The sequence below is a fragment of the Plectropomus leopardus genome, chromosome 1, assembly GCF_026936395.1.
Source record: "Plectropomus leopardus strain MGB_pleo_1.0 chromosome 1, ASM2693639v1, whole genome shotgun sequence".
Lineage (NCBI taxonomy): Eukaryota > Metazoa > Chordata > Actinopteri > Perciformes > Serranidae > Plectropomus > Plectropomus leopardus.
This window is the reverse complement of record NC_142176.1, coordinates 33865859-33881772: the sequence shown is the minus strand read 5'-3', so window position 1 is coordinate 33881772 and position 15914 is coordinate 33865859. Positions and strand designations below refer to the sequence as shown.

The window sequence follows — 15914 nt, the reverse complement described above, 5'->3', positions numbered from 1 at the left end:
CTCTCTCTCTCTCTCTCTCTCTCTTTTTTTTTTTTTTGCGACAGCTTCTCTGCTTTCTGTCAGCAACGACCGCTTTACGGCATGAAGCAATCCTCCACATGGCCTCCTCCAGCCGGACGGAAGCTTGAGTGTTTGAGGTTTGATCGTTGAGCCGGAGTGTCCAAAGGGGAGAAATTACGTTAAATGCGCAGTTGGCACTTTATCAGGGTTTGAAATGGGAAAAAGTAAAACCACTAAATTTAAACGTCCGCAGTTTAACACGGTCGGTTTGCCGACAAATGCTGTGAAGGAAGTGGACGCCGATGAAGAGGAGCACGAAGCTGAGAGCTGTCCGGCTGCGGAGCTGCTGGAGAAAGTATGGACACTGTCCAACCTGCTGTTTCACGACTCTGTGTAGCTGCTTACTTCTGTTGTATAGCCGCATGGTCGATATGCATATATACATGCCAAACAAATATCTTTTTGTGGTGTAACTAAATTGATCTTGAGTTTAGTTAGTCCGCCACTGAGGATTAATTTGAATGTGATTTCACGCTAAAGACTCTTATTTAGCTCTGTTGCTTGGCTTTTGTTTTAAAGTTAAAAGTTATCGGTGAGTTCTTTTGACGGTTCACCGATAATGTTGGTTTTTCAGGGTCAACACTGATAACGATCATTAGTAGTTAATGAGATCGATAACCGGTATTTGGAACCGATATGCATTTACAAAACAAAAAAAAATGTCAATCTGCCAATATTTAGAATTTGGAATATAACAAACTCCGACGCAAGACTTTGTTTAAATGCCTTTAGTAAATATTTAATCAAAGCTGAAACTTCCAGCATTATGTAGGTCTTCAGCAAGTTCCCCGGCAACTTTTTATATAAAGTCAGTGAAAATTTGAATAAAAAAACCAATAAAGAAAAATAGCTCCCTGAGGTTTTACAAAATAAAAGCTCCTCCCATGCTGACACTTTTTTGTTGATGATGATTAAAATAAAACGCTGATTTAGATATTTAGCAAAATGCCAAATATCGGCGCCAATAATCAGTCAGGCCATGATAAGCTGTTGACCGCTAATATTTTTACAATTGTCGCTTGTGAATGGTCATCTAATGCCAAATTTTAAATGCTGTCCGCAACTACAACCTGTCTTGTAATATAAATTCTTTAACAGGTCAGTTTATAAAGTAAGTGTAATGTTTTGTGTGTATTTCCATAGTTGCAGAGTCCCAGTGCGGATGTGCGAGAGTTTGCATGTGCCAGCATCTCTCGGGTGGTGCAGCAGAGTCAGACCATCCCAGGTTTCCTCCAGAGGGACGCTGTGAGGCGCCTCGGCCCTTTGCTGCTGGACAGCAGCCTGGCAGTCAGGGAGACTGCCACTGGAGCGCTCAGGTGAGTCAGATGGTGCAGCGGTGTGGTGTGGACCGCACCCACAAATCCAGGTCTTGTCGTTGCGGAGACGGGAACTACAGCAGCTGATGACAAGTACATATAGCTACAGCAAGGAACAGCGAGAAAACCCCATGCTGACACGGCGAGAAAATGCCAACTCCACACAGAAGGGAGGCTCGAATCACTGCACCACCGTGCCACGTGACCAGGGTTCTCGTGGATCCTCTTAAAAGTCATAGAACTTATTAATCAAAAAATAAGCCTTTAATTTAAATTTAATTTAATTTAAAATTACTGAAGTTAATCATTCAAAATTCTTAGAAATGCTCAGACATGGGAAGAAGGATTTAATTCAATATTTTTTTCTATTGTTGGGTCGTAAAATCTCATAATAATTGATAACATCTTGATGAGGATGATGCGAATTTCACACAGCGGTGAAATCTCACATGTGGAGGGAAAATCAAAAAATTGCCAAGAAAATTTGACAGAAGTGCCAGATATTTCCCTCTTAAGTTGGTAAACCAAAAAGATACTTTTATGATGATATAAAATGTTCACTGTCTTCCATGTGTTTCACTCAAAAAATCAAATGCAATGGCAAAATGCTAACCGGCACATTTTCTCACGCCCTGCACTTAAGCATAAACCTCTTCTAAATCTTTTCAGGAGTTTTTTGTGACGTACTCACTTCCCAGCATTCTCCAGTGTGTCACTAACAGACAAAAATGTATTTATGTATTACAAGATAGTGCTCCCTGTAATAAATCAAAATTTGTTCAGGGATAGTTCAAGAAACTTAAAATTAATTGACAATCACTAAATAAAATAAAAGCCCTATAATAAAGGAGGAAAAAAGGTTTGGATAAGATGCAGAACACATAATTTAAATCAATTAGGCTTTTTTTATGTGGGCTACAGTGTTCCCGGGGTCATGGTAAATCTGGAAAAGTCAGGAAATTTCTTAACATTTTCTAGGCCTGGAAAAGTTATGGTGATAGTAAAAATCATTAAAAGTTTTTGAAAAATCCCGAAAATGCGTTGTGTGTAATAAATTAATTTACATTAATGTAACAGTAAAGTTATGAAAAATGACCAAAACATTTAAAAGAAAGCATGTCTTCCAAGCCCATGAATTCTTTAAAAAGTTTTGGTGATTTTTTTTTCCTTCACTTTTATTTATTATTATTTTTTTAAATAGAAAACTGAAACATTTTTTCCTTTTTTTTCAATTTTTTGGTGATTTTTCTGTCTTTGAATTTATTGGCGATTTTTTTTATAGGAGACTTTTTTTTAATAGAAAACTTAAAAATTTGGGGTGATATTTATTTTTTCCGTTTCTTTCTTAGATTTTTGAAAGGGATGTTTCTTTTAAAAAAATCATTAAAAAAACACCATTTATCACAACCAGAAACTGTTAAAACAGAAATTATTGTTAGATTTTCAAGAATCCGACGGCCCTTGAACACTTCATGTTGGAGGCTGAAACTATGTCTGAATAAAGTCTGAATCTAGTATGTTTTAAAAAGGCAAGTCGGGAAAGAAAAAAAGGGTCCTTGAAAAGTTATGGAAAAGTTTTGAAATTTGTCCTCAAAAATGTGTGGGAACCCTGGGGATATTTCTTTTTTTTTCACTACTACAATCAAGATACATAGGTAACATTAAGGCATTATGGGTTATGGGGTGCAGAAGTATTTGTCATGTTATTACTGCAGGGGGCGCCATGCTACAATAAAAGTCCTATCTGTCAAAAGAAAGGCTGATGTTATGTCTTCTTGAGGACACTGTTATCACTGTCTCATGACAGATTACATACAAATATACACTTAATTCTTTGTTTTATTTTTTCATAAGTGGGAGTCTGATTACATTCAAAATCTGTTCACCCCCAAACATCCATCCCTGAACTCTCCCCAAAAACAAACAAAAATCTTTAGTGGTGATGACGTTTGACAACAGTTATAAAACGACGACAGCCCTCGTCACCCACCATCACCCTCTTTACGATCAACACTTGTTTTTGTGTCATAATACAGTCTTAACACCCGCCCCGACAATTGTCCTCCAGTAACCCTTGTATAGGCTTCCACGTACTGGATATCAAAATAAAGCAGTCGCTATGAGGACTCCCCCGGGCTCTCCCCCTCACACACACCAACACACAAATACGAACAGCATCTCCGACAGCGACTATCCTCCGACTGAGCGATGAGTGTATGTCTCTCCCTGGCAGGAATCTGAGTGCATGTGGAGGTCAGGAGGTGTGCGAGGACATGGTGAAGCACGACGTCATGACTCCCCTGACAGCACTGCTTAGAGAGGTGAGACTCCGCCGCTGCTTTTAGCTCACCCCATCACTTCAGTTCCTCCTCATCAGCAGCTGTTACAGCATGCCTCCATACCCTCAGCAGTTAGCTTTCAGTCCACAGCCAAGGCACTCACAATTAGTGACAATATCTCCACCCACGCCGCCGAGCAGTCGCTGAGGTCAATAAGTGTCTTGAACCTGAAACAGTATCAAACTGAATTCATCTCAAATGTGATCGCCCACTTTTCTTAACACTCGACAAAGGCAAAGCTGCCTCACTTGTGGTTTTGTTATCATCTGTAGCTTGTTGTTGTTTTTTTTTTCAGAGCTGCGCTGGTTTTGAGGGCGCCGCTGTAACGATGAAAGACCAGAAGAATGCTGTGGAGGATGTAGCCAACGAGGCGGTGAACCTACTGTGGAATCTATGGTGAGCCAAGAGGCTGTGCAGGCTGCTCGACAGCAGGGTCATACCACGAGAGTTTCGAAAGTTTCCAAAGAGGATTTTATTGGGCATTTTTGCCTCTATTGATACAACAGCAACAACATTTTACCTTATTTTTAGTTTTAGTTGTTTTTGCTAGCTTTAATAGCTTAGTTTCAGGTTTACACACACACACACACACACACACACACAAAAAGATTATTATTAAAAATTATTATTGTCTATATTTATATTGATTGTGTTTTCACCTCTCTGGGTTTCACCCCAGGCGGCTGCTTATGCGGCCCAAAGGACGATCCGTCACTGCATATACATGCAAAATTTAATGATGGAGAACTTGTAGGAATGGCCCTAAGGTTTAAAATCTTTTGATTTGGGAAGCAACTAATGTACTCTTCTATGATCACACTCAGAAGAAAAATTGTCAATTTTATTCCAACCCACAGGTGGTAAACATTAGACCTGAGCTGAATGACTTGGTCAAAAGGCATTTAACTCTGTACTCCAATATTTAAATCATGTTGTATTTCATTCTGTAAGAAAACCAGCCACTGTGAAACAATTTTCTGGAATGGCAAGTTCGTTCAATTTCTTGGTATGTCTTGAAAGTTGACGGAAATTCATGCTGTCTCCTTTTTTCGAGGGTGATACCACCTTGTAAAAAAAACCCAAACTGGCTGACAGTATTGTGTTTTTAACCTTTTGTTTATGATGGGATGTTTTAGTCAGTTTTCATTGAAGTCCTGCGACTCATTCCATAGTTGCATGCAGTCTTCTCCGGGGAGCCGCTCCTCTGCTTTGGGCTTGTTAGCAGCTCATTAGGCGGGTAGATGTCTCCTGCCTAAGTAAAGATACTTCATCATTATATTCCTCACCCATTTAGATTCTCTTAACCATTCCAGAAAATTGTACTCTTAGTTCACAGGCCCACTTTTTGACACTGTTACCTGTAAGTACTCACAGAGATGATGCGTGATGTCTCTCTTGTCCTCTCAGTGAGAGCAGCAGCCAGTCGCTGTCTGTGTTCAACAAAGCCGGTCTCCTCGATTTGGTTGTCCAGTGTCTGGAGAGACACCCACACAACATGGAACTGTCCTTATCCGCCGGTAGGTCTAATTAATATACTGTTAATTAGTCATTAGAATTGATCCATAAAGGTGTGTGTATATCCTAGCCACCCAAGGTATATTATCAATGATAAACCTAGATTTTTGTACCACTGAGTTCCTTTACTGCTGGTACAGGTTCTGTTGCCATAAAAGGGATTGTTCCTCCAAAACGTACTGACATTTAGATCCCTGCTAACAGTAAAGGTTTCCTGTAGTGTTTCTGACCTCCAATAATGCCAAGGAGCTTATCTTTTTATGTGTGGATCCCTGTTTTGTTTGTCTCTTATCCCGAGAGGATGGACAAAAATATGCACGTATGCGGGTGACGCGATGCACATTCCTGCCAAGAGTCTCACACTGTTCCTGTGATCGACAGGTGGCAGTAATATGTCAGACAAAATACATAGAAATACAGGTTAATGACAGCAGTTGTACAGTGAGATCAGCTGTTTTATTTTTTAAATGAGTCATGACAGAAAACATTAGATGCTATGGAAAAATGTGTCATATTTGGGTATGGCCATAAAGCATCTATTGCCATATCTAAATGAGCTGCAGGCATATATTTATGCTTATATTACACAAAATAAATGATATAAAATAAATAAACAATATTGTCGTCAACCCGCCCCCCGGACTTTGGAGTCAACTATAGGCAAAAATTCAAGTATATTTTAAAGTGTAAATAAATGAAGAAGTAAATTAATAAGTGATAATACAAATCAATAATTTAAATCAACATTTAACATAACATTTGTTCATCCATCTATTTGTGATTTTTAAATTGTGACAATTAAGCATTAAATTGCAGATTTATTTATTTACTAATTTCTTTAAGCTTTTTATTATATATTTATATTTTAAGCATTAAATTCCATATTTATTCATTTACTAATTTATTTAAGCATTTTATTATATAATTATATGTTATGCATTAAATTACATATTTATTCATTTATTATTTTATTTATGCATTTTAGTGTTAGCTATGTATTTGTCAAGCATTAATTTATATACATTTATTCATTATTACTGCATTGTATTATATTATTAAACATTTATTTATGTATTTAGTCCTGGGCCTTAAACTGCAGCAGAGCCAGAGCGCAGACGGATGCTGTTTACATTGAGCATGGGGGTGGTACTGATCTTTTCTTTTAACAGTAACTACAGGCTCATTAGACATAAGGTTATATAATAAACTACATGGAGGTAAATTATCGCCTAAACTCGTGCCACATGCAGCATATGACGTTATTGTGAATATATCCATAGACGTTATGGGTGACGTGACCATCCTTCTCTGTAATGTATGAGGTCGATTACAGGAATGACTTAAGATGTGTGACCCGGTCACTGAAGTTAAACACGTCACAAATGTCCTTAGATAGCTATTACAGCACAGACACCGTCCTTCCTCTCAACGTTAATGGAAATACCGAAGACCTGAAGTCAAGCCTGACCTCTAACTAAATTGGGTTTCTCAAGTGTGACAAAACAGTCTGTTAGTGTCTCCTCTTTGTGTTCGGCCAGCTCACTGTTTGCACACTGTGACTGAGGATAACCCAGAGCTGCTGTGTAGCATGAACGCTGCTGTGCTTGGAGTCGTGGAGAACGTGCTGCTGACATCTCAGCAAGACATGGCACACACTCTCCTCAGGACACTGGCTGCAGGTACAATATGACACTGTTGGTTTTTTTTCTAAATAAATTCTTCAAAAGTGTCACTTACTATCATTACACAAGTTGAAAGTGACATTAAAAAGTCCTCCGTGGACAGAAGTTTTCCAGTCAGGGAACAAACACTGCTATAATATTTTTTACTGCCGCCCCTGAAGCTGTAACTCTGCCGGCTGTGTCCCTCAGGGACGCTGTGGAACATGAAGGGCAGTTTACCTGCTGCCCGTCAGGCCCAGACCATCAATGCTGTGGTGGCCACCTTGTCACAGTGCCTGGATCTGGACGCAGGTTCACTGATACCCGAACTCAGACAAGCAGAAGAGACTCGTCACAAAAACACACCACCTGGGGCCGACATAGAGGACCAGGCTGCAGCAGAATTGGCTGTGGAGGAGATGGACGATGAGGAGGAGGAGGAGGAAGGACCGAAACACAAGAGGAATGGAAAAGCTGTGAGGGTTGATAACGACTTCTCTGACCTCTTGCCTGTAAGTGGTGTTACTCATTCAATGCTCTCTATGTTGCTGCTCCCCTTTATGCGTGCAGAAGATTGTGAGATCATTTCCCATACAAGCTGACCTTTATACACAGCGAATTACACTCGTCACAGAGATTTTGAACCCTGTTTCACTGCCAGTAGCATGCTTCCTTTGTTGTTAGAGTGAAGCTGATCAATCAGCCAGGCTGACGTATTGCCCGATTAACTTACTGCACATATGTTGCGGATGTTGGCCGATAAATAGCAAGAAAATATAGTACAGAAATTCCAAAGAGGTGTTTTTTATGGAGCCCAGGAGGGAATTTAGAAGTGATGTTTTTTTTTTAATGCGTGTGTGAGTTACTAACACAACACATAAAACACTTTTTCAACCTGCCAGAGAGTGATTGCAGCTTCTATAATGTCCCTGAAAGGCTGTTTCTGCCTCATAATGACTTGATTTCATTCACAGTGATCATATTTGACAGATTATAGCCCACCCAGTCCTTTGACCTTTTGAAATGCCTTTAAAGGACCAATACAACACATAAAATGCACATTTCCATCCGCCAAAAAGTGATTGCAGCTTTTATCTCAATACTGAAGGCTGTTTCTGCTTCAGAATGATTTGTTTCATTCTTAAGTGTTGTTTTATTAAAGTGCGCGCAATTTATCAATTCAGGTGCGCAACCTAAAAATACAACAACCCAAAACCACCCCTAAAAAAACATCCATTTCTCCCGGGCTCTGTAGTTTTAGGACTGTCTTCAAACACAAATATTTAAGATGATCAAAAATGTGTGACATTTCCCTTTCATAGCACAAAGCACTTTTAACCTCATCAGCAGAATGATTTTTTTGTTCTGTCTTGTGTTTATCTCATTTCATATTGGAGAAATATCTATAACTATATAACTCAAATTGTCTTGGGAGAATGTACCAAGTTATTTTCAAGTCAAAAAGATCAAGTCAAGTAGATTTAGATTTCATTTGTGTTAAACTCAAAGTTGAGTTGCAAGTCTTCGTAATTTTTTTCCTGGTGTAGTCTGAAGTCATCAAATTTTGCGACTGAAGTCTGACTCAAGTTCAAATTATGTGACTCGAGTCTACACCTCTGATATGCACTGTGGAGTCCAGATCTTTTCAAGGACAAAATTTGGACACCTAAAAATCCAGATTAAATGCAGTGTTTCCCCTGTTAACATGTAACAACAATATAAATCATTGATAAAAATGGATTGCAAAGGCTCTTGTAGATGAAAACATGTTACCCTCATTTATAAATGCTGTGACGCATACGGCAGTCTGTGTTTATGGCAACAAAGCGATCCAATTCTGTATTTCAGAGAAGCGTGTTAATGCTCGGTGAAAAGGTGCCGTAGTACGAGTCATCCTGGAGTGTGAGCCAGACTGACAGAGCAGACATACTGTCGGGTTCGGGGAGAAGATTAAGGACACTCAGCAAGGTTCAGCTGGCGACCAGCTTCTGGCTTCCACCAGGCTGACAGTCACCAGACCTGACCTCGGCGAGACAGAGCTGTCCCTCTCATCGTAGTCACAACCAGAGCCCCCGGTACTGTGGGTTACATTGATTGTGACGTTCCAAAATCGCCTGTAATATTGCAGCTTACGCAATAAGGTTATCTTGATGACAGCTTTGTTTTTACTTAGTGTAGCAGGGTAAACATACAGTTATGGGAAGCATTTCTTTGTCACAACGGTGCCAAACAAACCCAACCACAGACGCTCTGTGTGTTTGTGTGCTTGTGTGTGTGTGTGTGTGTGTGTGTGCAGAGCCTGAATAGATGACTTCTACTTAAACCTCACTTCCCCTTCAAATGTGACACCCTGGAAGCAGGTCTGACTTGCATCACTGTTCAGAAAGTGCACATGAACATGTTTGAGTACAGCTGTAGAAATACATCTCTTCTTTGTGGCGGGCAGCTGAACTCTGGGTGATAACAGTGCTAACAGTCATCGTTTTGGTAGGATGTTGACTCACATGGCTGCTTGTTTTTTTGTCCAGAGGGACAAGGAGGAGCTGAGGGAGGCATCGGCCTTGCTGACAGCCCAGCAAACGTCCTTAGAGATCATCGTCAACATGTGCTGCTCTGATGGTGAGTGTTGCGGGCGCAGACAGCAGTGCTGACCCCGGGCACTTTTCATCAACATTATTCCCTGTGACACCGCCACCAAGTATGCGTTAGGCTATTATAACAAGAACTACATGAAATGTGGGTGCCTAGAAATGCCTTTTGTTATTGGTAGTGTTTGTCTTTGCCTCCCTGATCAAATTCTGTGTGTGTGTGTGTGTGTGTGAAGACCCTTCTGACGACGAATGGGAGGAGGAGTCCAGCAGCGATGAAAGCGACATGGGTCCGGATGGCCTTTGTGATGGCGTGTCCAATCTCATGTCTCCACTGTGTTTATCAGCTGAGGTTCAGGAGGCTTTAATCAACCACAGCATCCCAGAAAAGGCAAATACCTGTCTGCTTTATCAGTTTACACAGCACATCAGTCAACAGCTGAAAGGAGGGAAGAGTTCATCAAAGTGCGGGCTCGTTTAGACAAGCATGTGAATTTAATTAAACTGTCATTTTTAGTATACTTTGCTATAATTACAAACCTAACATTTGGGGCTGATTATGCAGTGAACTCCACCCATCTTCTACCTGAGGCTGAATACATGCAATTATGTCACTGTGCAGTTTAATAGAAATCCTCATTAAATAACATAAAGATGATTGTTGTAATACTGTTTTTTTCTCTCTCGATTGAAGGTTCTCAGAAAGACAGAGTTCCCCCGAAAGGAAGCCATGGATGTGTGCCACAAGAATCCCTCCTGGAGGGGCCTGGAAAAAAAGTAATCCTCTCATGTTTCATCCATGGTTTAATTAAACTCTCAGATTAACAGTTGGAAAACCTGGAAAACCTGGAAAAGTCAGAGAAATCCACAATCACATATTTTCAGGCCTGGAAAAGTCTTGGAGTTAGTGAAACTCATTGAAAGTTTTGGAAAGTCAAGGAATTTTGTTGTGTGTAGTGAAAGTGTTTCATGGATAATCATCCACATAATGTAACATGATGGCAAATTTATGTTCCGGAGCTTTCGGCTTAATGTAGCTCTAATATTTGTCGATTTGTGACATTTTCTTTTTCTCATTTTTCTCTCCATCTCACCCTTTAAGTATCCCTGCTGGCTGAAATTATGTTTGAATAGAATTTGAATCTGATATGTCTGGCAAAAAAAAGCACAAAAAAAATATATTATGGGTCCCTGAAAAGTTCTGGAAATCTTTGCAAATTTTGTCCATAAAATGTGTGGGAACCTTGGTTTAAGGTGTTTAGGTCAGATATCTTGTGCATCTTCACTCTGGCGATGTTTGTTAGGATGTTAGAGATTGATTTATCTCTTTCACACTCTCTGATGAAAAGATCTCTATGACCAAAGTCACCTTTACTTCTCTCCTTTAGGATGCAGCGCGTGCAGTCTCGGGCTCTGACCTGCCTCCATAGCATCCTCTCCAGCATGGACGCAGAGTCTCTGGGAGGAGCAGCAGCTCTGCAGGGAGCAGCCCAGCACCTGTCCACGCTGGTTTTCAGTGCAGCAGGTCTCACATTTATGTGACATTGTAGTAGTAGGTTTACTATTTACCGAAAAAACACGTGAATATAGGAAAAACACTAACTTGTGTAAGTTTGATTCCAGAGTTACTGCTATAAAGTTGCAATATTGAGGCATTTAATAAATTAGTTTCTACAATTTACAATTCTACAAAGTACAATTTACTCTCTTGTGTTTCAGAGATTCCCAAAGAGGAGGAGTTCCTCGAGGCCGTCATCAGCGCCATGCGGTCTCTTTTACAGATGATTGCCTCCAAAAATATCTCCCAGGTACAGAATACACATAAAGCTAAAGCCTTTTCTTTGGTGTTTTAAAAATTTGCATGTATGGTCAATTCTCAAGGTTTACTCCAGCAAATAAATATTGCCCAAGAATTAAGTTGCAAGTAGAAAAAATAAAAAGGAATGGTTAAAATCTACGATGCAGGTTTTAGTCCCAAATGGGTTTGAAGCATTTTTCTAGTTGAAAAAAATTGCTAGGTCCTAACTTAAGCATAAAGCAACTCAACAGCATCTTCAGTTATCCTGTTTGGTAAAGCTGCACCATATATAACTTTTTTTAATCATCATCACAATGTTAAAGTGCATGATTCACACATAGCGAAGAACTATGACATTTGACTTTTAATATATTAACAACTATTAAATTACATTTCATCTTCAGATGCAGTTTATGTCTGATTGTTTAATGCTTTCACTCTGGCATTGCTCGATGGCCAGGGTCTGTAAAAAGTTACATCTGGTCAGTATTTACAATCAGTCATAGCTGCCTCGATTAGGCCAGTGCTAGAAAAAGTGAGCGAAATGGCGATCAATTTTTAAACAACATACAAGCTGAAACACAAAAAAAGAATTCATGATATCATGGAGAAGAACATACGACTAGGTTGAGTATGAAGACTGGTGTTATAAGATTAGCGCAGCTCCTTCTGGGAGTAGCTCAGTGCGTATCGAGTGTGTGGTCGAGCGGCAGCGAGAAAGTGACGGTGAGTGCTCTAAGAGCAGACAGCTGTTGCCAGTCGGAATAGAGAAGAGTGTGGTAGCAGGTATCAGTGAAAGTCCAGTTTGACCATAAACAAGAAACATGGCTGCTGTGCAACTCTGAGTCAAGAACTGAGAACTTTAATATCTGTTCATTTCACAAGTTCATATCACAAGTAATATTGTGATATTCAACACTGTTATCACATATTTTGCTCATATCGTGCAGTCCTACCGCCTGGTTAATGTCCACAACTTTTAAACAACACATCTCCAGTCTGTGATGTGTCATTTCCATTCGAATATGAATCCTCTAAGCTCACACTGAGATGACCCTGGTTTTTTCTTGGACATTGGAAAGCGCTCATTACACAACTGTTTTTCCAGAACTCTCCATGATAAGAAAACTGAACTTGTGTGAAATTAGTGGAAGGGCCCTTTAACCTATTTTTATGTTTGTTACCAGTGTTGACTGAATAAATATAGAGCTGAATGAATACAGAGGCAACACAGAAGCTAGACTTTGTATTCTTGTCAAACTTAAATATCCATCGCCAGCTCTCACTTACCACTGCTGACGTCTTTATTTCAGACAGCTCAATATCCGTGGTTGGTTTTGTTTTTGTTAGTGTATGACCCCCCAGCAGCTGATGAGCCTGAGCGAAGCAGCCACCCGCTGCGATGTTGTCAGCGTGAGGGTCAACGCCGTCGCCATTCTGGGCATCACTGGCAGCACATTAGCGAAAGAGAAGGGCACTGCGGAAACCCTTCAGGTATAATATTTCTCTCTTTTCTTTTCCTGGAATATTTGTTCTTCCTCTAAGAAAATCTACTCCCACAGATGATTGGAAACGCCTTACTTCAAGTTGCCACAAAGGATGCCAACTTGGTTGTAAATGGAGAAGCCCTGGACGCCATGTTCGATGTTTTTGCCGATGGAGCGGAAGCAGAGACGGCTGCCAAAAACATCCAGTTACTACCTGCACTGAAGGCACTTCAACCTGTCTTCAAAGCCAAGGTACCAGAGGCCGATTTTGTCTTACTGAACACTGTTGTTGATTTCTCGCCATTTTAAAATGCGTTTTCAGGATTTAAACAGATCCCTCCCGCTGCTTAACATTTATGTTTCTCCTTCTTGTATTATTTACAATGACTTTATGGATGTTAGTGAACAATAAGACTTACAGGGACGGATCACCTCAAATTCAAAAATGCATATTTTTCCTCTTACCTTTAGTGCCATTTATCAATCTAGGTAGTTTTGTTGTGAGTGTTGAAGATATCGGCTGTAGAGATGTCTCTCCAATATAATGGAACTAGATGGCACTTGACTTATTGTGTTTGAAATACCAAAAAAACCCCATTTAAAAGCCAGGTACTATTTTCTTTCTGTAAAACTACACTCGCCAACTGTATCTCAGAAGAAAGAGTGCATCTACTGCCAGCTCACCTAGCACGACTGAGCTACCTAACATTACAGCTCAGCCGAGTAGGACGCCATTAACGTTTACATCTGGTGCTGTCATGAGTGCGAGCCTCTCATCTGTGAGTAGATGCACGCCTCTTTCTGTGCAGTGATAAAGTTGGCGGATGTGGTTGAAAGAGAATAGTTCCTACATGAAATTGCTTACAACAAGGCCTGTGGATTATTACAACTAGATCTTGATTTCTGGAAAGAGACATTGCGTTTTTCAAGTTTATTCTTTTTTTTTAGCACTTTGAGCACCACAAGCTGAATGCCACCTAGTGCCATTATTTTGTATTGAAGGCAGACATCTCTATGTCCAATATCTCCCAACACCCTGCAATTCACATCACAACAATCTAGATTGATAAATAGCGCTACAGGTAAGAGGAAAAAATCTGCACTTTTGATTTTGAGGCGAGCTGTCCCTTTAAGTGGATGTTTGCCCCTGTTTTACAAAATTAAAAAAGAAGACAAACATTCTTTCTAATCTTTTTGTAAGGTAAGGGCATTTTTTATTCAGAATTTTAATGATTTCTTTTCTCTTTTTACCAGATTCGTAAAGAAGGAAGAGGCAGGTATAGCCCCCAGCAGCTGTGTGTGCTCGACAACATCAAAGTCAACCTGAGAAGATTCATTGGATATCTGGAGAAGGTGGTAAAAAAATGAGGACCTGATTTGTTTGGACAGATATGCCAGCAGGAGTGTGGTGGTGAAACCATCAAGTATTTATTATGTCGGTAGGAAACCATTTGTTTTTGCTTGGTTTCAGTGTTAATATTCTCTCAATGATGATTTATTATTTTAGTTGGTGATGTGAAAGTTTATTTGTTGCGAAGAGAGACAGGGTGACATCTGATATTACTTTTTCTAGTTATAGTTACTGCAAGTTGCAGTAAAGAGAGGTTTTTATTTTTTGCCCCCTCAGTTGATAATGCATCATCCCTCCCAAAATGATTGTCAGACCTCAGTTTTTATAATTTCACGTCCCCTGGTAACATTTTAAAGAGATCATATGTGGAGAGCCGACACCAGGCTTAACAGGTGTGCCCTTGATTTTATGCCATGTGTCAGTGGGCAACACTTCGATGTTTGCAGTTCTGGGTGGGAGGCAGAGCTATTGGGAGGATTATTGGGAGGATTGTAGCATCAGCTACTTAAAAAGAGAAGATTTTGTGTTGCGGTTATTGTGTAATAGACTCATAATTTTTCTGAGAAAAAAAATTTGCTTATTGAAAGAGGATAAATATAACAATTACTCTGTCATTTCAGTAACTTACTACACTGAAAGGGTTCGGCACGCTCACTGCCAAGGTTGTGATACCATTAAAACCTATTGAAGACAGATGCATTAGCCTTAAGAAATACACACATATTCTCTACCTCTGCCTCTCTGCGCTCCCTCCACCTCCCATCTCTTAGCAGTAATTGCACACTCTGCCAGGCACACTTCTGCATGAAGTGGTGGCATTTCGCAGAGGTATTTTTGTGAACTTTTCTGCCATCACGCCAGCAAATTTTCTACTGGAAGAATTTTTTGTCAGTAACATTATAAAGTAACTGCCCAAACTGAAAACAGATTAGGTATCATGACCACTGTCAATGGTCAATCAGCATCAAAAACTGCTGCAACTGACAACACGGTTTTACAACAGCAGTTCTAAAATTAGTAAATCAAGGATTTTGCCATCTGTTTTGCACCTGATCCACGGATTATCATGGCTTTAGTAACAGAAGGCTCATTAGCTTTCATTAATGCAGTAAATGGCAAAGATTGAGGGGTTACTTGCACCCACGAATGCCATTTACCTAAATGTCAGAATGAACTTTTGATAGTTCTGATGTTGTAAGAGTAAGGTGCAGCTTCTCTGGATTTCTATATTTTTGAAGGGAAATGTTAATAAAATTGCATATCATTGATAAAACACTTCTAATTTGAGGGAGATCATGTCATTGGGCTGTGAATGAATACCTTCTTTTGAAATAAATCCTGATTTCGTAAACATTTCTGTAAGTGATTTTCTTTTGCATCATATGAACAATTTCTGGGCTAGGATGTCGAGAATGTAATAATTGTAATCATCTGTTAAAAAGTAGCTGAACTTTGTCAACTGCTAACAGTATTTAGGTTTAAAGCAAAATGCCGCTACTACTACCTATAATTCATTGTTGATGTTACATTGTTAGAGCAATATGCAGAACAAACTACAACAAGCTACTTTTGACCCCCATCATGCAATCTGTTAGTACATGATAGAAGTCAGGAAAAAAAAAATATATATTTGGAATTAGTGCTGAAGTGATGTTGATGTTTGACATGTTTGCAGTTATATACTTTTCTTAATTTTCTCCCTGCGTTTCGTCTCCTCACATATGCCAGCTAACTGAAATCATGTTTCAAAAAAGTTTGATTCTGAAAACTTCTGAAAAATGTATTTTGTAGTATAAACA

At 39.6% G+C, this 15914-nt stretch overlaps 1 protein-coding gene across 1 annotated transcript; it reads left to right on the top strand.

The window, feature by feature from the left end:
• Positions 1–60: 60 nt before the first annotated feature.
• Positions 61–15466, top strand: heatr3 (HEAT repeat containing 3). The gene is made up of 15 exons (XM_042482678.2): positions 61–355; positions 1204–1376; positions 3610–3697; positions 4011–4111; positions 5123–5232; positions 6769–6909; positions 7102–7403; positions 9420–9510; positions 9716–9870; positions 10174–10256; positions 10868–11004; positions 11199–11287; positions 12628–12771; positions 12840–13016; positions 14019–15466. The coding sequence occupies exons 1-15, from the start codon at positions 215–217 to the stop codon at positions 14130–14132; spliced, it is 2046 nt and encodes a 681-aa protein (XP_042338612.2). The 5' UTR covers positions 61–214; the 3' UTR covers positions 14133–15466.
• Positions 15467–15914: the final 448 nt, after the last annotated feature.

Bases quoted from the DNA above. Each gene is read 5' to 3' on its own strand.
- heatr3 (XM_042482678.2), top strand. From the start codon at position 215: ATGGGAAAAAGTAAAACCACTAAATTTAAACGTCCGCAGTTTAACACG. The intron at 10,257-10,867 runs GTAATCCTCTCA...TCTCTCCTTTAG, and splicing joins TGGAGGGGCCTGGAAAAAAA to GATGCAGCGCGTGCAGTCTC. The intron at 13,017-14,018 runs GTACCAGAGGCC...TCTTTTTACCAG, and splicing joins AACCTGTCTTCAAAGCCAAG to ATTCGTAAAGAAGGAAGAGG.